General features: G+C 33.2%; 1 protein-coding gene across 2 annotated transcripts in view; it reads right to left on the minus strand.

Annotated features, from left to right (window-relative positions):
- LOC111060389 (villin-1) overlaps nucleotides 1-22435 on the minus strand; it is a 53797-nt gene extending 31362 nt beyond the window's left edge. Inside the window, exon 1 of one of the 2 annotated variants that reach the window (XM_039423324.1) lies at nucleotides 22369-22435. Coding sequence is in view for 1 of the 2 variants with exons in the window: in XM_022348051.2 (XP_022203743.2) it covers nucleotides 16314-16592 (279 nt within the window). In the remaining variant the exon portion in view is untranslated. Of the gene's footprint in view, nucleotides 1-16313; nucleotides 16685-22368 lie in introns of those variants that run through there. The other variant, XM_022348051.2, reaches the window with a different exon arrangement.
- Nucleotides 22436-22719: the final 284 nt, after the last annotated feature.

Genomic DNA, 22719 nt, shown 5'->3' on the forward strand with positions numbered 1-22719 from the left:
CGAGCGAAAATGATTCGCCGCTAAGAAAGAAAGTACAGGTACCGTTCCAGGTTGCAGCCCCACTTGCAAATCATCAAATAATAATTAGTGGAGCCTTGTCGTGAAAAGGTGTTTCTTCATACCGAACTGCAAAAAGAACAGATTGTTCAGAATACTATGTTTGTGAAGAATATCCTCCTCCTTCTCTATCACACTTAGTTCTTTCTGCGCATATCTTTCATGAGACTAGGATGTTTTAAAAAGAGATTCTTTCTCTTTTGCATTTCTTTCTTCACTATGTTGTCTCTGTTTCATGCCTCTTCCACATCGGACAGTTTTATTCATCTCATTCGATTTCGTCTAACTGTTCTTCCATTTTTCGTATCACATTCATCTTTCATGTTTCTTTATCTAGTTTAGTCCATCTTACCTCCGCCCCGTGTTTTCCCTGACTAATATCCTTTCCAATAATGATATTTCTGTATTGTACAACTCATCTGGAAAAATTCAGTTTATTTTACCAAAATAATAATAGAAGACACTGTAGGTGATAAATTACAGCTTATACAGGATTGAGATTGCTAACCCACTGAGGCTAGTGAACATTATTTTTATTACTGGCCACTAAGTGCTATCTCTACATTCTACAAATTCATTTCAACTCCTCTCTAGGATTCCAACGTATGATATACTCACTATAATGATCATTGTTGAAAAATTAATCATACAATATTTAAAACAATCTATTTTGAATAAAGGACACATGAAAATTGCTTGAAAGCTGGAACTGGCAGAGTTTATATAAAAAATTCAAAAAAGGGTACTGTGTAGTAATTTTTATATTGATTAAAGAATACTATTTTCCATATACAATCACTGCCATATCTGTGATAATTCCTAGGATATTGTACAGTAGGTACAAGTGAACCGTGAGCTCACATTTTGTGCTCAAAAGAATTATATAGTAAGTAACACTCTAAACATCGAAAATTGGATTTCACTGCTTAGATTAGAATTTTTCCTGAAACTCCTTCTTATTAAGAGATTGTCTAGATTCTAAGCTTCTGTCAAAAATTTCTGTGTATAAACTTTTGTGTATCCGACTGGAGATAAATATATATTGCTAGAATATGATTTTGCACATTTAAACATCTGCAAGACCATTTATTAATTTATAATTCGTTTATTATATTAATTTAACTATTATAGCCTAATATATCAATATCTTTTTGGATACCATAAGATATTAATCAACTACCGTATTAAAAAACTTCAAACAAATTTATTTTCTTATATAATTAGCGTACTAGTACCATTTATTTTACTTATCAAAAATCTGTAAAAATAAATGAAAAATATTTATAAATTGAAATCGTGCAGCCCAATAATTTTGAGATAAATAGATTCGATTAGATAAATTTCCCCAATCGATTTCTCCTTTAAATCCGCCACGCATGTTCTAAATAGTTTAAATTCGAGGGGACCTTTCATGTTTGATTCAGAAAGAGATAGTCTACTGCAGCATGCATTCAATTCGAATCTATAAAATTGGATAGCTCTTGTTTTTATAAGCTGGACCTACTTAACTGTGAGAAACTGTCTTGACATATCACATGCTCCATTCAACAGTCGATTTTCAGACCTATCAAATTAAACTTCTCTCTGCTTTCACTTCCATTTGTAATAATTGTTATCAATCTCGCATTCCACTTTTTCTATAAATTGGAATATAATTTTGATACCACTTTTTCAATTTAGATGAAGAATTTATCATCTAGGTGGATACATCAAATAGCAAAAATATGTACTCTTACAGTATAGCAATTGTGCGCATTTTTGGAATATCTCAATAAGAATTAAAGATATTCTGAACTTGACACCAGTTAGGCCTACTTTGGACTCCAAATCGAATTTTACATAAGACTTGATCATTATAGAAGATATTGGTGACATAAAAAAATTAACCAATGATTATTGACATAATACAATAGTTACTAGGACATTCGTAGAAATATCATGAATACATTTCACATGGTACATGTAAATGTACTATACTGGATTAGAATTTATTCTCCCCATATCATTCATGTAGGCCTACTTTCAAAGGATATATTGAATTTGAAATAATTCATTTTAGAACTACAAAAAACTTATACTGTAACTTCTGAAGAGTTCCAATTTCTACTAGAAAACCAATGAATATAAATAATATATACGGTAACATTAGCTAATTTTTTATCATTCTCAATAACTCAAGCATTGAGTAGGCCTATCGGTAACCTTCACAAATCCAGTGATATCATGTTACTGCTATCAGCAACATGAATGTTATTACATCACCTGCATATGCATATGCCCCCATCTTGCAACAATTATTGAATAATGTTACAAGTATTGAAACTATATTACAACCATTGTGCTATGTTACTACCTATCAATTCTATGTTCATAGTTGTAATAGTCCAGGCGCTGGCTTACATTGAGCATGCATGAGAGAGGCAGAGAATTTGACTTCGGATTATTGTTGGGGGGTCTTTAGTGTATATGAAACTCGATGTCGTCACGTCCCAGGGTGGTCGAGAGATTGTGGGGAGGGGGGTAAGTTGTAAAAAACGCGCGCTTATATAATCGCCTGTCCTGCGGCAACCATTCATATTACAGCTTTGACCCTTTTTCTAATATTATCTAAATATAACAAGCTTTCAAAATGGTCCTCTTCATTTTTACGATAGACCGCATAGTTTTTCCGTAAAAAAATAAAATATCTCAAAAAATGTATTTTTTGAGTATAGATTTTTTTTATTTTCCGAATATTTCAGTCGTTAGCCGACTGAGAGGGAAAAGTTCTCAATAAACGTTGTAGGCCGTTTCTTTCTGAATCCAATGATGTATATAGTTTGGGGGTTACGACCATAGATGCGGCTGTGGGAGGGGGATTAGTAGCACTGTTACACTGCAGCGCGGGCCACCCCTATGACCAGTGCGCGTAGCGGCCTACCTATCGCATCGCTCCTATTAGTCTATGCATCCAAATTATGTATTTCAGGAACGTTATATTATGTATTTTTGGTCGCTGAACACGATTTTTCAACTCTGAAGCCTCAATAATCAATGGTTCTCATCATATTTTATAAATTATGGTCAAAATTACAAAGTTCATCTCATATGTTAAACCAGATTGGTTGAATAATGTGATTCTCAATCAATAGAAGATGAATATGTAGAATATCTAATCGAGAATGAATATTTTGTTTATTCATTGAATTGATCACTTCTGAATCGTCAATTTGAAGTGAATGAATAAGTTAAACAATTAATAGGCGCCACATTTTTTGTTTTGTCAACAAGTTTCTTGTCTTGTTTTTGACAAATATAATAGGTGCCACATTTCTTGTTTTGTCTAGACGACTCGTGTCCGCGCATGTATCTGCCTGTCCGTCTCAATCTATTTACTATTTCACTATACAATAATCAGTAAAGTCAGTATTGAATCAAGCGTTGATGTGAACAGTGGTGCCGCCTCTATTCTAAATATTTCGTGATTCGTAGAGTTCAGAGTTTTGTGACCGATCTGTGAATAAGTTTGTGTTGTGCAAGGTGAGTTATCAATGTCTTTCTCAATCACAAAGAGAGTGAAGGTGTTTGACAAAAGATTATGTGCTATATGTCAGTTGGAAAGTGATTGCTTATTAGTTGAAAGACCCAAGCATACAAGCTTTGAAACATTTCTTGATGCTTTAAATAGTAGGAAGGATGAAGTGACCGAGAGATTGAACCGTCTATTGTAAATAACGAACTATATTCTCTTAAATGGCATTGAGCATGTTACAGTAGTTATACTAGTAAAATTAATGTGATAAGATATGTTTCGAGGGTGCATAATTCCACCGAATTCCATCGCAATCCAAGAACAACGACAACTTCAAATTTTGGACTGATTATTGCAACATGGTTGAAATTCTTTTAAATTGTATTCGTGCTGATAGGGAAGGACTCTGGTTTTTACACTTGGAAACTGTACGAAAATGATCCCTTACTTTTTGCATTCAATCACACAAACTACGTAAGGGGGTGTGTGCTCTATCTAGAAGATATGAAGAAAATACCTACAGCAGTGGAGAATCATTTCAAACAAGGGCACTTCTCTGTAAAAAGGAAACATGGGAAATTTAATAATGTGGCCACCGACCATGCTTTGGAGCAAACCCTCATTCGGTCTTCTAAAACTCACGGGGGAGTGATTGGAATATCAAGTTCTTCCAATGCTTTCCAGAAATGGCTGCTATTATATTCAAATAAATCTTCAATCACAGATATCCTGTTCAAGTTTGTTGACATCATCATGGATCCCACAGGTGATTGTGAAGAGCATTCTCTCAACGAAGGAAGTAAAACGAGAATAATGAGAGATGAGAATGATGTCCAGAAGCTTGTAACCTTCTTACAAGGACATGATATTTTTCTTCAAGATTTTGATGGACACCAGAATCTGCGAAATGTAATCAATGGTCTGGAAGCAAGTGAAGAAGTGTGTGATTTTCTTTTGAATGTAGAAAGAAATGGTAATTCTCTCTTTAATGAATTTTATCTGGACAGAGTTGTAGCAAAGTGTAGAAGTATATTCTCTCCTTTAAAAAGAAACAGAGTGCTGTCATTCTCCAACATGCAATCATACAAAAAAAATCCTAGTCTGATTTCGAAAATCATTCCAGAACAGAAAGATCTAACCTTTGTGTTTTTACTAGCTGCTCAGAGATCATTCAGCATTGAAGTTTTAGTACAGCATGAATTTCTACAATATCCACCATCGTTGTCAACGTCTGATGGGTATCTTAAAAAACCCGCTAAATCTCAATTGACACACGAAATTGTAAGTGAGACTGGTTGTGGATTTGACCAAATTCCTGAACCCTGTAGTCAAATTCACATAATTGATGGCATGGCTCTGCTCAATTCAACTCCCACTTCACTTCTCAAAACTTTCAATACGCTGCATGATTATGGAAATTTTGTGATGAAAAGAGTTATGAAAATTCTCAAAGAAGATGGAGTGATGCAGGTGGACATCGTTTTTGATGTCTATGATAAAAATTCAATTAAAGGTAGTGAACGTAATAGAAGAAGCAGAGAAAGAGAGCCTCTCCAATATACTATCCAAACTATCGAGACTAAATTCCCAAAGCAGTGGCAGAGATTTATTAGTGTGCCTCGTAATAAGAAACAGCTGATAGAAGTTATCTCAAAATATTTGATGGACACTATTCCAGTTCCTGATGGGAAGAGGTTCATCATTTCGGGAGGGTTCAATATCGGTAGTGTCAGTAGACTCAAGACGAGCACGGAGATATTGCTAGATGTGGTGGAATTGCAGTGCAACCACGAAGAAGCTGATACAAGAGTATTCTTCAATGCTAGAGTAGGTCTTGAAAGATTGAATTTCCCAGCAACTATAGTCATACACTCTCCTGACACCGACGTTTTCATCATTGGGATCAGGGTATGGGAGGAACTGAAAAAACTAAATTGTAACGGTTTGTGGATAATCAACGGAAACACGACAAATAAGAAATATCTAGGATGTCACGTGGTTGCAAATGAATATGGAAAAGACTCATGTAATATTTTGACAGCTGCTCACGCTTTCTCAGGTTGTGATACTACGAGCAAATTAGGGACTAAGAAAGCAATTCTCATTGAGATGAGGTCCAAAAAACATTCTGTACTAGAAAAAATGGGTCAGGAAGAACTGTGTGAAGAGGATTTCATTGATTGCGAGCGATTATATTTGAATCTTTTAAAGAAAAAAGGTAAAACCTGTGATGACAGCAGATATAGAATATATCTTCTAATCCATCTTCTCTAAGAAACATATCGACTCTCCCAGCAACATCTGACAGCTTCAGACTCCACGTTCGTCGTACCTGGGCACAAACTTATTTATGGAATAATGCATTAGACGGTAATGTGAAGGAATTGAATATGGAAGATTACGGTTATTACAAAGATGATTCCGGTTTTATTCTTCCATTATTGACGACAAACAGGCAATACCAGAAAACTTGATACCACCTTGCAAATGCAAAAAGTGCTTTAAAGGATGCCAATGCAGCAGCAAGGGAGTGGCATGCTGTATTTACTGCAGTTGCTATGGATCTACGTGCAGGAATACATTCAACTAGTTCCTGTTAGAACGGATTGAACGAGAATACCCAGTGGATGAATCAATCAAAAGTGAGTAAAAGATCATTATAATATTACTGTTTAAGAATCCAATTTCATTGTATATATTTCATTTTTCTTTTCAATCTGTATTAACTCGAATCGATTATTATATTGCATATATTGACCATAATTTATGAAATATGATGAGAACCATTGATTATTGAGGCTTCAGAGTTGAAAAATCGTGTTCAGCGACCAAAAATACATAATATAACGTTCGATTATTATATTGCATATATTGACCATAATTTATGAAATATGATGAGAACCATTGATTATTGAGGCTTCAGAGTTGAAAAATCGTGTTCAGCGACCAAAAATACATAATATAACGTTCGATTATTATATTGCATATATTGACCATAATTTATGAAATATGATGAGAACCATTGATTATTGAGGCTTCAGAGTTGAAAAATCGTGTTCAGCGACCAAAAATACATAATATAACGTTCCTGAAATACATAATTTGGATGCATAGACTAATAGGAGCGATGCGATAGGTAGGCCGCTACGCGCACTGGTCATAGGGGTGGCCCGCGCTGCAGTGTACAGTGCTACTAATCCCCCTCCCACAGCCGCATCTATGGTCGTAACCCCCAAACTATATACATCATTGGATTCAGAAAGAAACGGCCTACAACGTTTATTGAGAACTTTTTCCTCTCAGTCGGCTAACGACTGAAATATTCGGAAAATAAAACAAAATCTATACTCAAAAAATACATTTTTTGAGATATTTTATTTTTTTACGGAAAAACTATGCGGTCTATCGTAAAAATGAAGAAGACCATTTTGAAAGCTTGTTATATTTAGATAATATTAGAAAAAGGGTCAAAGCTGTAATATGAATGGTTGCCGCAGGACAGGCGATTATATAAGCGCGCGTTTTTTACAACTTACCCCCCTCCCCCCAATCTCTCGACCACCCTGGGACGTGACGACATCGAGTTTCATATACACTAAAGACCCCCCAACAATAATCCGAAGTCAAATTCTCTGCCTCTCTCATGCATGCTCAATGTAAGCCAGCGCCTGGACTATAATCATATTTCTTGTTATTACTTTCATGCAGACTATGTACGCCCCAATCAATCCATCAAGGACATAATTATATAAACTGAATAATATATTATTTTTGGGTGATGCCTCAGCATATAAAATCATATAATATTGAATTAATATCATTTATTTAGAATTCAATATTTTCTTGCTGTCGTCTCATTGGTAGATCATCATATTATGCGACATTATATATATTTTTTGGAAGCTACTGAAGGATTATACATATTCTAATACCACGCAGTACACATAGGTAAAATACAATAGAATTGAGATAAGATAATTAGATATTTATTCATCCAGATCCAACGGACATTATGAGAAAAAATATGCAGTAGTTTAATATCGTCAATATCAAAGCTATATAGGTACAGGTAAACCTATATTAATAGGTAAACCTATATAGGTAAACCTATATCTGGTACCGGGTTTGATTCCTGGTCTGGACTAAATTTTTGACAGTTTCATTTTTCGAATTTCCTTCTGCTATTTAGTTATTCGATCAATATTTGCAGTAGCAGAAGTCCTTAGTTCTATTTATATAGCTTTCATTAGATGTTTGAAAAAATATTAGGCTACACAGTAATAATAATATTCCAGCAGTTTGTTAAATTTCAATTTCTAATAAAAACTCTCATCTATATAATTTTAATGAAATGAGATTGGATATTTATTTATCCAACCCAGCATATATATTATAGGTAACGATGATTGGTGGATAAAATTTAAACTACTTTATGAAAAAATTTGCAATTTTCTGGAGTTTGCATGGACTTTGCAGTACAATCAGAAGTAATGACCGGATTGGTTCTCGATGGATCTTATTTCTAAAATAACTGTGAATCTGATATTGCATTCCAAAACGTGCTTCAAAATTGTACTTATTCATCTCCAATTTTCAATAATAATACCGATTTTTCTGCAATCGTATAACGAATCTATATATAGGTAGGTACCAATTTTTCACTAACATTTTGTAATTCAACGTTATACCACATAATTTACAACTAAAATGCAAAAAAAGCTTGAAAATACCAAGTTATTTCATGGGATCAGGAATCGGATGATGAAGACTGCTTGGTTATTTACGTTTTAAAACTGATTTGGAGTTTCAAAGTTTTTGTAGACTAAATATTTAAAGCCAAGACTGAAAGAACTTGTCAATTAAGATTATTATACTGTTGGATAAAAATAGATTCAGAAATTTTAATAGTTTTCGATTATGTAAAAAACCTTCTGGTCAATTCAAAACAATACCTCTTTTAGCCCAATATCGATTTATGATGATCTTGAATACGCTCCAATAAAAATGGAACTACAAACGGTGTTCTATTCTGACGTTTCCCTCTTTACAATATGTTAACAAGACACAATTATACAAAAGTAGATACAAGTGTGACCAGAGATTCAAATTGAATGAATCTGTAAAAATATAGAACCAGGTTGAATTGGATACAAGTGTGACCAGAGATTCAAATTGAATGAATCTCTAAAAATATAGAACCAGGTTGAATTGGAGAGTTCAAGTCAGTTTTCTCATAGCACATTTGACAGAAGAGATAAGAGTAATTGGAAAAATGAATTTCATCTTTAAATTTTACAAAAAATCATTAAACTGAAAATAAAAGTATTTTTCTCAAATAAATGTGTTACCTTCCTCTTCAGTTTACTTTATTTCATTGTACAGGACAATAATTTCAAATCCACCTACACATTCAGACTCTAAAATGTCTTTCACATTACTTTTGTGGGTAAGTTTGTATGCGTGTAGGAGAAGACAAGTATGGCCTGAGAGTATCATGAGTATATTATACTTTATCTCTATCTTTGTGACAGTTCTAGTAACGACAGAAAGAGAGAGAGAGAGAGAGAGAGAGAGAGAGACAGCTTGAGAGAGAAATAAAATGGAAGAGAGAGATAGAAAAGAAATTAAATGACCGGATGCGTACGTAGGCTTGAAGAACACCACTTTCAAACTTGCGTTCAATTTTCTTTCCTTTTTGTTGTTGCCCGGTTGAAAGAAGAGCTATTATTCTTTATTCACCACATTTTCAAGGTCTGGGAAAAGTTGATACGATTATTATGTCACAATCATTCTGTGCTCGCTGGACTACACCTCCTTTTATGAATATTGTTATCTGAATAATAGCTGTAGAATTGAGAATACGCCCTCTTACGTCAATTATAGAGAAAATAATCTACTCCCCTCACACAGAGGTAACTTGGCCGTTTTTCAAAGAAAACGACAACTGATTCAAGATGATTACTCTTTTTCGAGTCTTTCTTTTAAGCTTTATGAATCACCTCATTCATAAAATTACGCTCCAGTCAACTGCTTTAACTTTGTAATTTTTCTCTTTTATGAGAAGAATTTATAATTTTGTAATTTTTACTGTGTTTGGACACCAATAATTACCTAACTATTTCAATCAAATTTGTCTTTTCAATTTCCAGTGTCTTTTATAAGCATACAATATATAGTTTAGCTATATTAGCTTTGTTAAACCAAATGTAACATATAATATGAATATATTTATATGCATTCATTCATAAATGTTATCTATTTATCATTTATAATAATCATTGAATTATCATATTTAATATATTATCATTTATTCGTAAGTTCTGTTATCTTCGAATAATGTCGTCCTTTTTTCTCTGGAGCTTCCTTAAACATTCCAATGTCCTATTATGGTTTCTTATTGAAAACTTTCTTGTATAAATCCAGTAATTGGCTAGTTTCTTTTCCCTGCATCTATTCCACTATTCAAAACTCTGCCTGATTATCCGATAGTCTGCTTTTATTTCTATCAATTTAGAATATTGCCTGAAGCATATTCTTGTACCTGCACAAGACCAGCAAATTTTTGAGAATTCCATAAACCGTTTTAGTTCAAAAGTGAGTGGCAGATCTCAGTAGAGAAGGGCCTAAATGTAGTAGGGTAAATAGACTGATGTGTGGATATACAGTATTATCAGAGATCATTGTATAATAGGATAGTAGCATTTTATCAATAGCCTACAATATAGTATCATAGAATAGTAGGAATATAATATTTCATCAATACTATAATAATATAGTATATTATAGTATCATATTGAATCTATAATTATTATGTTGATTAGTCTTTATTTATAGGATGTGTGGATCTTTTTTCTCTATAGTAAAGAAGAAAGTCAATCTATATGAGCTAAGCAACAGGTACAGGTAGCAATCGGAAATTGGTCTGTCGATGTATTATGGTCGATTTGCTGTACGATGTATTGATGATCGACTGCTATTCTTTCGACAACACGTGTCGAATCGAGCGACAGCGAATCGAATTGAATAATATTGATGACGTCTTCTCTCCGCACAAGGAGCTGAGAAAGAGAAATCCGATCACTCTTCTCTTCATAATTACAAAACTGTCCTACAAACTTATTGCATCAGAGAGTCGAACTGGCTGGTTTTGAACTTGGACTTGAAAGTGGGACTTGCGCACGCGCGCACACATGCAATAATTGGATCTTTGGATGTGCAACGTTTAGTGAAACCATGTGGTTGCAGCTTGCAGCGGGAACAAGATTCCTTACCACTCAACAAACGGTACTTTGCAAGCTCACGAACGGCTGAAAGTCCGTCCTTTCCAAGTTTTGAGTATTCTTTTAGACTATGCCAAGCCAAGGTCCGTATATGCACCGACTCAGTTCAATAGTTCAAACATAGGTTTAAACCATGAATGAAACACATATCTCCATATCCGTATAGAGTAGCATTAAACTTGGATATTACATACCATAAATTATTCTCTCAGAAAGATTGCAGATCTTACATAAAAATGTAGTGCAGCTATGCAGATTTTCCAACAAATCTTGTCTATTCTTTGAACCAGTGTATTGTATTAAAATTCGGGGGAGGAGCTTTGGGCTGCTTTGGGATGATTATGTATAATTGATCAATAAACAAATAAATAAATAATATGAATCATATGTGCTAAAATGCTTAAAAAATTGTATTTTCGAATAAATTAAATTGAATAAGTTAAAACATGACATGTAAACTGAACAAAATTTAGAAAAACTAGGCTACTGTATATAATTCATTTGTTGGAATATACAGATGTTCTACAACACCATGGTCTCAACAAGGAAACAGGAAAACACAGCATTCGTCCTTCATCTTCAATTTATGTGTAACAATTATTTATCGATAGGTACTTTAAAAATTAAATATTAATTATGTACCCATAAATAATTATTAAACATTATACCATCCAATAATTACTTTTATAATCATATTTTCAAATTTTTTGCAGTACACTTATAATTATTTATACTAAAACAAACTTATATTTTTCTACTTTTCTGATATATTTTACTATTTCTATATTTTACTTTTCAGTGTGCGTTAATTGAAAGTGCAAGATCAATGCAATTCCTGGTGCCCTTCAAATTTTTATTTTCCTATGAATATAGATAATGTGAATAGATGTCAATATTCACATTTCCTGGTTCCCTTTTAAATAATGTATAATAAATGGAGAGTATTGTCACAAAATGTGACAATAAATGTGAGTAATATTCACAGCATAACATAGTACGGAGCATAGCGTATTCTACAGAGAATTGAACTTTATGGTTTTTATTTCATCCACCTTAATTTTGAACCTGTGCTTATTGTTTCTGCAGGAGTCGATTTCTGAAGATCTGAGTTGATCTTCAACAAACTATTTCTGGGATGATCTTGAACGGACGCGATTTTCGAGATGTTTTTGAGATTTTCAAAAACCTATTTCAAGTCAAGACGACGAGCAGACACAGACTGACAGTCATCAACAGAAATTGTGAGTTTTCCCATTTATATTTCAATTTTCACCACTATTTTCCTCAAGTGCATTCCCAAGACAATAGCGTGCTAGTTTTAGCGCTTGTTAAACATGATAAGCCGACTGACAAAAGACCTTCACATGAAATTAGGTGCGTTTAGAAGTAGTACGGTAGGTAGCCCAATTATCGACAGTGAATATGCATTTCAATCCCACAAAGAACAACTCGTAAAATGTTGAATGTTCAAATATGCAGCCGCGTTTTTAAAGTCCAACTTGATAATAGAAAAATACCATATACCGTATTCAATCATGTAACACTATTTCAGAAATATAATATCAGTTTCTATTCATTATAGAATGGTTTAATTCCTATTTATTGTAGAAATTATTCTTTTTCTTTAACAGCTAGATGGAAATTCGATGAGAGCTACTATCCAAAAATTATTTGCCTGCCCGCGAATCGAATCCGGTATCTCCTAATTATTGCTTTTAGTCTATTCCTCTATGCTAATAGTTAAACTGGACCATAGAGAAAAGATACCGTTAATTTTATTCGTTTGTCAATTGAAATAGTTCGACTTAATTTTAATATGTCATTACTATGCTACCTGCTCTAAAAATTTCATCTCAAATCTCTAAATAAATTATTTGATTAAATACTCATTCCCAAATTATTCTAGAATAATAATCTATAATATAATATTAAAAGGGAAGAATTCGCTTATACATTTAGGGGATAGGAAATTCACAAATGACGCATCATCACGTCTGAACTACTGAACTCATTAATTAAAAATTCTGCATATAGATCCTTCATTTACCGAGGATGGTTATAGACCTATTTCTAATTCTTCAAGATTTCAATACGTCAAGTTTGCAGTTTGTCAAGTTCTTAATTGGACCCTTGCGGAGCATGGGTTACCTGCTCTAGTCTGTAATAATTTAGCTACAGATTAGCCAATGCGCCAATCTCATAGTAGATAGTAATCTCTATAGTATAGATAATTTAGACAAACTCTTATTGAATTACGAGTACGGTATAGTGTGATTCACTATTAATAATTTCAAACGGTCAGCATTGATTCATTGAATGGGAAGCATTGGTGCTATTTCTAAGGTATGCTGACAGTTCAGAATGAATCTCACTACAGAAGATTTTCCCAACCTTTAATTAAAGATTCCTTTAAGCGAGAAAGCAAAACGAATTCTGGTCAAGCTTAATGAAAGAAAACTGGGTGGTTCTAATTAGAAATCAATCAAGCTCTACCAATCTACTAGACATTCTTACAAGAATTTCTAGTTTAATTGGAAAATTAATTTACCGTACCGGCATACCTCTACAGAACTTTTGTAATATGTTCAGTAACATTATTTCTCATGCTTTTCTTTTTACTTCATGCTGAAATGGTAACCAACACTACTTATCGTGAATAAATTATTATTATATAGTAAGGTACAATTTTAATTATTCATTGAGTAGGCCTGATAATAATTTATCTCCAGACATTGGTTGATATTCTTATTTAATCAACGTTCTCTTCTTCTTCTTCTTTATGTGCCGTCTCCTTTAAGAAGGTTGGCTATCAACATGGCAATTTTGATTTTTGAGGCAACCGCCCTGAACAGATCAATGGAACTACTGTTGTACCACTGTCTCAACGTTCTCTATCTCACTATATATCTGGAAAAAATCGAAGTACCTTTTTTTAAAAAACTTTAGTTCACAACATATTCCAACATATTTATGCCATAAAGTGAGTAAAAACTCACTTGAAAATGGCATTGATATGTTGAAAATAAACGTATTTAAAAAAGGATACTTGGATTTTTATTTTCCAGATAAATAAGAATAGTCCTCAACAAAAATTTAATCTCAATATGTATCTAATCTTCGATTTATAAATTGAATTAATTTATACAGATCTCGCCGCTTTCAATAGAGTAGGTCTTATTTTTAAAACTATTCTCTCAAAAAGGCTTCGTAGCCTACTATAATTTATTTGATAGGTGCCTGAATATACGGATTCAACCGTTCCACTATAGTAAGTTTGTTGGAGTGATGCTATTGTAATGAACAGGTAACGTACTAGAAAATGCGCTTGTCTGTATAGGACTATTGTACATGTACAATGTGAAAATAGTGCTCTTGCCATTCTAACTGATTGACCTGCATTTGTAAATATTACGTATTTGCCAATTTGTGAGTAGACAATTACGTTTCATTACAATGTCTGCTTCAATGAAGATGATCATTATTTTTCTTCAATTGCATCACACGACAGTTTACTTTGTATTTGAAGATGGAAAATACATTATTTGCTTGAGGAGTTTATATGCCATTATTTATATCAAGAATAATTGATATGCCATTATTTATATCAACAATTTGATATTATTTATATATAGTTTATATCAAAATTGAATACTATACCTCATTATTTAATATCGATATTGAATAATAGCATCGAAGATGTCTTCTATGCTAATGTATATGAGACAAACATTGAGAAAATGATAGTCTGTTTATTTTGGTATATTTCAATACCTGTCATATATCTATAGATACAACAGGTCGACTATGAGAATGTCTGCTACTTTCTCAATGGTATTCTTTTGAATGCATGTACCGGTATTCATATAACATTATATATATTATGTTGGACAATCTATTTTTAGGGAAGCTTAATTCACCTATGTTCTGGGAATCGGGATGAACATAAACAATAAACAAAAGTATCACATTTTCATCAACTTCTTATATTGACATAATTAAAATGTAATTACATTGATTATAACTGTTAGTGCTTGTGCATTTTATGATGTAATATAAATATATGTTAAATTTGTTGTAGTTCAGAAACTGTGTTACTTGTAAATATTTGAAAATACATTTACTATTGAGGGTACCTCAATACTCCAAGAAAAGTAAGTGTTTTTTCAAATATTTACAAGTAACACAGTGTTTGAACTACAACAAAGTTATTATACAGTTAGTGTTTCTTCATGGAAAGCAACATAAATAATTTATGTTTGTCCAAGTTACAGTAGTTGGCTAGCACTCCTCTGAGTTTTCAAATAAAAAAAATATTTACGGACTTTTATTGGCTATTGGTGGATTCAAATTGTGACTCGGGTGACTATTGTCACTCGGGTCAATAGGAATCCACAAAGCCCTATTTTACGGAAGATATGTCACCTTTTGAGGTATCAGTACCTAATTCGTTTTATAGAAATATAAAATGAATTTAGTTAAATGAAAATTGTGAATAAGTTAAAACCTATTTTACAATTGTTGTCACCTTTCTTAGATAGTGGAATTTGCTGACTTGTCAAAAATAGTATAAATGAGAAAGAGGCTTGAATTTCAACACACGAATGCTAATGAAGCAATATTCAGAATTAAACAAAAATTGAATTAAGCCCTTGACAATGCCATACCTTGGCTCAATAATCTTGCGTGTCAAACGTAAAAATATATTTACGTTTCTAAAAAATATTCACTTTGTAAAAAATCATTCTTTCATTTATCTACTTTAAACAATCCTCATTCATTCTTTCAACTGCTTCAAACTCCATATATCCTATGTTCATATCCAACTTGAAACGATTGAAGGAATGAACATTAGGGTCTATTTATTAAGAAGCACGGTTTCTTGTTTTTCCACAACGTATTTGAATACAAATAATAATCCAATGTAGGCTACATGTAATAATCTCAGTCCATGTGAATGTTTTTTTGTAACCGATTCGATTTGAGGCAATAAATGGAAGGAGTTCTTACAATAATTTTTTGCATTATATTTTATGTTTTGCTAAAATATCCTCTACAAGAATAATTCAATCCTAATCCTACACTACCTTTAAGGATAACCGGCACCTGAAACTCATTCGATCATTGTAGATTTTATCAGTGATAGCAGCGCAACAGTAAGAATTATTATAAAGTGTCAGCATTCCTTACAAATAACACAATCGCTTCCCACTAAACCAGACTAATAGTTCCACTATCATAATACCGTAATTAAAATATGATAAAAGCCAAACGAATATGATATTATTATAATTAAAAAATTCTAAACTCGCATTGCTATTTCATTGAAGATTTGAACTAGTGATAAAGGGACAGAGCAGCTACAGAGAGATTCACCTTATAAACAACACAATCGCTACCCACTAAACCAATGTTTCACTGCATGTCAAGTTAATACTAATTGAAAGCGCAACAGTGGCATATATTACCCTCATTCCCATTGTTGTAGGCCGACTGTGGTGGTTTTCCGCGTGCAGTGAGACTCCTTCCGTGCAGCAACCACAACAGAACTCTTCTGAGCGGTCCACAAAACAAGACAGTGCTGCAACCACTATTGGAGCACAACTGTGGACTGTGGTGCCTTCGCACCGCCGAAACCAAGAACTGAGCGGTGAGGATTCGAGGATTGTGGAGTAGATAGAGAGTGTTCGAGGATTGTGGAGAAGAGAGACAGGGAATGAGTGAGTGAGGAGAGAGCATGATAGCATCCAGGTGCAATCGGAAGAGCACGATTTTTTCTGTCATGGTGCGGAGGGGGCACACCACAGAGTGACTCAGTGACAGCGGTAGCAAGCGTGGTGTGTACTAATTTGCGGGGCAGCCATTGGCGGGAGGAATAGGTTTTGATTTAATATTTATATTTTTTGAATCTTAGATCATTATTTGGTGAGAGACAGAGGATATGTGGTGCAGAAGTAACCTTTGATAGAGGTTCTCAACACATCAACTATCGTACAATCTGAATACTGAATCAAAGAAAAGACATAAAATAGGAGTTTCAATAGAGTCTGATTAAAAAAAATTGAATACAGTCTAATTTGGGGAATGATTAGAAATGTGGTTGTGGAGGCTTGAGAGAAAATTAGATAGCCTGTTTGTGTTGTGTATAAATTAGGATACCTATTCAAATTGGGTTTGATTTGGGAAATTAATGAAATGTATATCGAGGTAGCAAACATGTAATCTCTCGGATTAGATGAGTGTCGGTTATTTGCTATTACTATTGGTTGGGTGACCACTCAAAGTCAGCTTTGCTGAGCTTATAGCTGCTTCAAAAAATCACTCCCAGTGGTCCACTCTACTATCATAGTCATGCTTTCCATCACCAACGCACAAAACTAGAGCTTATGTGAACATCACCCTCAGCAAAAACCAATTTGGATACATAATCATTGGATTGAGACGCATAATCGCGTCTGATTGACTACTTACGACTACTGCTCATTGTATAATGAATTGTTCATACTCATTAGTTTATATCATACTTTATCATAAATCATCACAGTTATACCATAACTTAGTTATTAGTTAATAAATCTGAAAGAGCTCCACACCTCCACAAATTCTTGTTTTGAAGGTTTCAAAGACCTTGAGCAAATTAGTTAATCCTTATTTTATCAACTTATTCGTATTTACCATTCATAATCTATTCCTCATTATTAAAACTTGACTGTTTTCCACAATCTACCATTCATGAATTAATAATCTTCATCCCAATTTAAGTATGTCTAATCCTCCAACAAAATGACTTGACAATAGTCAACATATAAGTCAAACCCAGTTACAGGTCTACAACCCGACAACTCCCTCTGATGGCAGTCGTTCGGTTTGTGTCACTCTCAGCGTGCTACAGGACTCTCTCCGGCACTCTGTGGGCTCAACTACGGAAAGCACGCCTACAACACAGCACGCCGCGCGCTCAGGAAGGTCACAGCTCGCGGGCACAGAGAGAGAGTGAGAGAGAATGAGAGTGATAGTATTGGATGAGAGAGAAAGAGAGTGAGGGAGAAAGTATTGGATGAGAGAGAACGCCTGAAACGTCTGTGAAATCTCCCATGACGACTACAAAAACAATCGCGTATTCCCTGCTGGCTTGAAGCGGCAGACAGACACCTCTTCATTAACGAGAACAACGCACCTGGACTAGCTAGATTCACTTTAAAATGTCAGCATTACCATCTAATGCCATCAATGCTTCCCATTCAATCAATGCTGACAGTTCAAAATGGAACTTCACTTGAATTGAGCGACTGTCCTGAGAAAAAGCCCCACTTTTGCCTGCATCAAAGTCACTCAAGAAACTATGGTGCGATTCCAATTCAAACTGTCATTGATGTTGAATGGGTAGCTTGCATGTTATTCATAAGGAATGCTGACAGTTGGAAGTTGATTTGACTGTAGAGGAAGTGTATCATGTATACGCGCTTATTTTGAATCAATTGCGGCGGCTTTCATTCATGTTATTCATAATCATAAGTAATGCTAACAATAGGAATTGAATTTGACCGTAGTGGAAGTGAGTTTTACTATATTGCAAGTGTAGCATCATTATGTATGTACTATGTATGCGGTCGTTCAATTGCGACGACAATCACTCATCTTATTGTAAAGCAATCAATGCTTTAACAGTTTCAAGTGATTCTCTCCCTATAGTGAGGTCCACGTTATAATGACAGTATTTGATTAACTTGGATGTTGCTATCCTTGTCTATCATTCGACAAAGCAGGTAGTACTATTCTTTTCTAGCTCCACAACGAAGCCAAATCTGTTTTTGACAATGCAGGAATATAATTAATTAGGGCAGAGAATCAACAACGCTGTTCTCCTATCTTTATTCACTGTCATTATAACGTGGACCTTACTATATACAAGAAGTGTATCATGTAGGTATGCGGTCTGAAGCTTGTTTTGCTCTTCTTGATGGGTCATTGCGCAGATAAAATAATCTATAATACTTTATAATAAAGGAAAGAATTGGAACGATAAGAAATTCACGAGTAACGCATCATCCCGTCTGACCTACTGGACAGATTAACTTGAAATTTTGCATATTGATTCTTAATTTACCGAGGATGGTTATAGGCCTATTTTAGATTCTTCGAAATTTCAGTAGATCAAGTTTTTAGTTTGCCAAGTTTTTAATTAGACCCTTGCGGAGCACGGGTTACCCGCTAGAATAGAATAATTAAAATGGATTTTTAACAACAGGAACACTCTGTATTACCACTTAGGTAGAAATCCCTCTCTATCATAGAATTACTAGTTTTGGAAGTCGATTATTGTTATTAGTCTGCTTCCGGTAAAGGTGACTCCAACAGGTGGATCATTCTTTTTTGAGGGTGCTAGCGTACTTGGTTATACTAGAGGTTACTCTTGGTCGTGTTTCTTGTAAAATTTTATATGAACTATAAGAATAAGAATTTTTATCAGCCGTTCAACATTATACAAACTTGCAATAGGCTTCGTCAATATAAAAACAATACATTAAAGTCCAAATTTCTTCAATAAATTATTAGACATTTAAACTTCTATATCGTGCAGGTGTAGTTGTAGACTATATCGTTAAAAACAACAGATCGTAAATATAATTATATAATTGATCATAAAATAGACTAATTAATCAGAAGATAATACTTATTGTTCGTAATAGTGTTGAGGTGATAATGTTAGTGTTAAGAGTGAAGATGTTGATGATGTTCTTGATTACATTTCTCTTTTCATAAGAAATCCCTGCATAAAAGATTATTGTTGAATTCCTCATATAAGACACAAAGACAGAAACTTGTGCACGGGTAGTGAAGGGGATTAGGATATTATGAGATTATTGATAAAGATATGAGAGATATTCTCATATATAACGGTTGAATTAGAATGTATATACGTTCTTTATTCTAAAATTTGAACTTTATTCTAAATGTAATGCAAGTGAAAATTGTCACCAATTTCACCTTCAGTTAATGATCTAAGATGAATTGATTTTCACAAAAATTGAATGGAGAAACTTATATTGCTATTGCAATAAACACACAATTTCAATTCAAATTATTTTTACACACACATACATATTTAATACAGAGTATAACAAAAAGAGTACATGCAAACAACAACAATACACATTGAAACAAAATAAAAATAAAGTGGTGCAAAAAAAGGAAGGAAGATTGACATTTTGGATTAAGATTTGAAATTGAAGATTATATATTTTCATCCTTTTCCAGAACTCAGCTCTTTTATCTGCTAGATTCTATAAGATCTAGGATTTTTATCTACTAGAACTCAGTTTTTTTTGAAATAGGTCTCATCTACTTGTGAGAATAGTTTCTGAAATTGCACAGCTAGCTACTTGAGCTTCTTATCTACGAATCTATCAGGTAGACTGTAATAAATTCCTCTGTTCAACTCCATATAACTTCCGCTCACTTATATAGTTTGAGTACCGCTAGCAGAAGGTACTTATTTTTGCAGGAAATTCAATCAATTATTTTTATAATATTTTTACGGCTTCGCAGAAAGATGATCTGCTGACAGATATTACTCGGATGATAAAACGTTACTGCCTCATCGGCATAGGTCAATGACCGCGACGCAAACGCTAAGAATGGGCTCACAATAACAGGCTCAACCATTCGTTCTCTGTCTCTGATACTCTGATCTACGCAATGGAAATGTTTCCCACCTGTAATGTAAGCTGAAACCTTTCCTTGTCCTTGTTCACTTCACTCTTCTATCAACTCTTGAAATTAATTCATGAATATTTGGAAGTACTGGGGATTGAAGTATTTTAGAAGCATTGAAACTCTGTACTTGAAATGAATTTATGGATTTTTGTAAGATTGAAATTACAGGGCATTGAATTGATATTTTAGAAGCATTGGCACAGTTATTTATTTTTACTTGGAAGCTTGAAAAATTATGAGAATATAATCAACATAACGGGTTGTGATAATTTTTTGTTGTACTGTAAAATATATTAAATTGCTCATTGATAACTTTTTTGTTCAGGGAAACACTAAATCTGTTTCTATTAATTAATTTGTTCATTGAAGATATAAACAAATGATATTATAATGGGTCAAGGGTCAACAGGCTAAGCCCAAAACCATCCCTTTCCCATTTTGATATAAATGGTTTCAAAAGATGATCAATACAACGAAACACATAAATCATTCCATTTATTTGATGTGAACCATTTTTGTTTTATTGTTCCAAAAGATGATCAATTCAACGAAACAGAAGAGGAAGTATAATACCTCGATTAATGACGTAGAGAAAGATGGCGCCTACAACCTATATATTTGTGTACAAAGCCAAAAATCGAGTCGAATTTAACTCATAGGAGCTTGAAAAATTATAAGATTATAATCAACATAACGGGTTGTGATAATTTTTTGTACTGTACAAGATATTAAATTACTCATTGATAACTTTCTTTTTCAGGGCTACTTGTATTTACATAAAAAATTGAAATCAAATTACTCGCTTTATATCTTTGAATGACTCATATTTCATTTAAAACTTAATTTTAGCTCTTATAGAGCTGGCTATTTCATGCACCTATTAAATTATGTTGAAAATAGGTAAATATTAGGTACTAACTTCATGTATCAAACGATTTCTAGGAGCTTCAATGATTATGTAGGTACCGTAGACGAAACTTTTTGTGAAAATATTTGAATATTAGTAGGTCTATAGGTACTAGCGTTTACTAAATTCTAACTTTGCGATTCTAACAAATGAAGCATGTTTAATGTGAACTTCTAGTAATGTAACCTAGCCTACATTACTTAAGACTTGGAAGTTTTGGAATCTACTAATCACCTAAACAAGATCAACCAAAACTCACTTGAATTAACTAAAGTATCGTGTAATTCACGGTAATTTGAATAAGCATTATGTGTAGTGAAAGTTGGAAGTTGGAGAAATTCAAGTACTACCTAATGTGTTTGTTTCCTCCTATGTTATCTGAGGATGAGCCGTTACGTGGGAAATTTATATCTTTAATTAATCCGCAACTTTCTATCCACATGTATGAGCTTTAGAGAAGAGATACGTCTTGTGAAAAATCAGTGCTATATTAATTTGCTACTGTGAGATTAATGCCAAACTGTCACAATTGGTTTAATGGGTAGCATTAGTGTTATTTAGAAGGAATGTTCAAATTTTCAAGTGAATCTCACAATAGAAAATAATATTTCTCTCTTCGATAAAATAATTAAATTACATTTTCTGTCCAAGAAGACTTCAGTATAAAAATGCAGCAAAAAGAAACTGAAATTTATCAGTAAATAGTGGAAAGTAGGAATAATATAGTAATATTGCAATTAATAATCATCAAATAGTTAGATCTGGCATAACATTGAAGATTAGTTATCTTCATTGATGTGAGGATTGAATAGCAATAGAAGATCCATTACAATATAATATATTAATTATAAATGTAAATGTATTCATAAAATAAGTAATGAATAGAAATAATAACTTACAGCGTATTTTCGTATGAAAAGAAAAGTTTAGAGGAACACCTTCATATCACAAACGGTTCTAAAATTAGAATACTAAAGCGTTTGATCACTGTAATCAGAAAAGATTATGAGTATTTCAAGTACTATTTCTGCGAACATTTTTTATAAAAAATTGTGAATGAAATTGTCGAAATTGAACAGAAACGTAATCTATATAAATAAAAACCGAGCCTCAAATTTTGACATTCAATAACTTTTTTGTGTGCACAGAATTTGATGATTTTTTTATTTGTGTTCGTTATGTTCAGGACCAGTTTCATTTTCATAATTATCAATTTTAAGTTCATAAGAATGCTGTACTATAATTATAAT

This window comes from Nilaparvata lugens, chromosome 3, assembly GCF_014356525.2.
Source record: "Nilaparvata lugens isolate BPH chromosome 3, ASM1435652v1, whole genome shotgun sequence".
Lineage (NCBI taxonomy): Eukaryota > Metazoa > Arthropoda > Insecta > Hemiptera > Delphacidae > Nilaparvata > Nilaparvata lugens.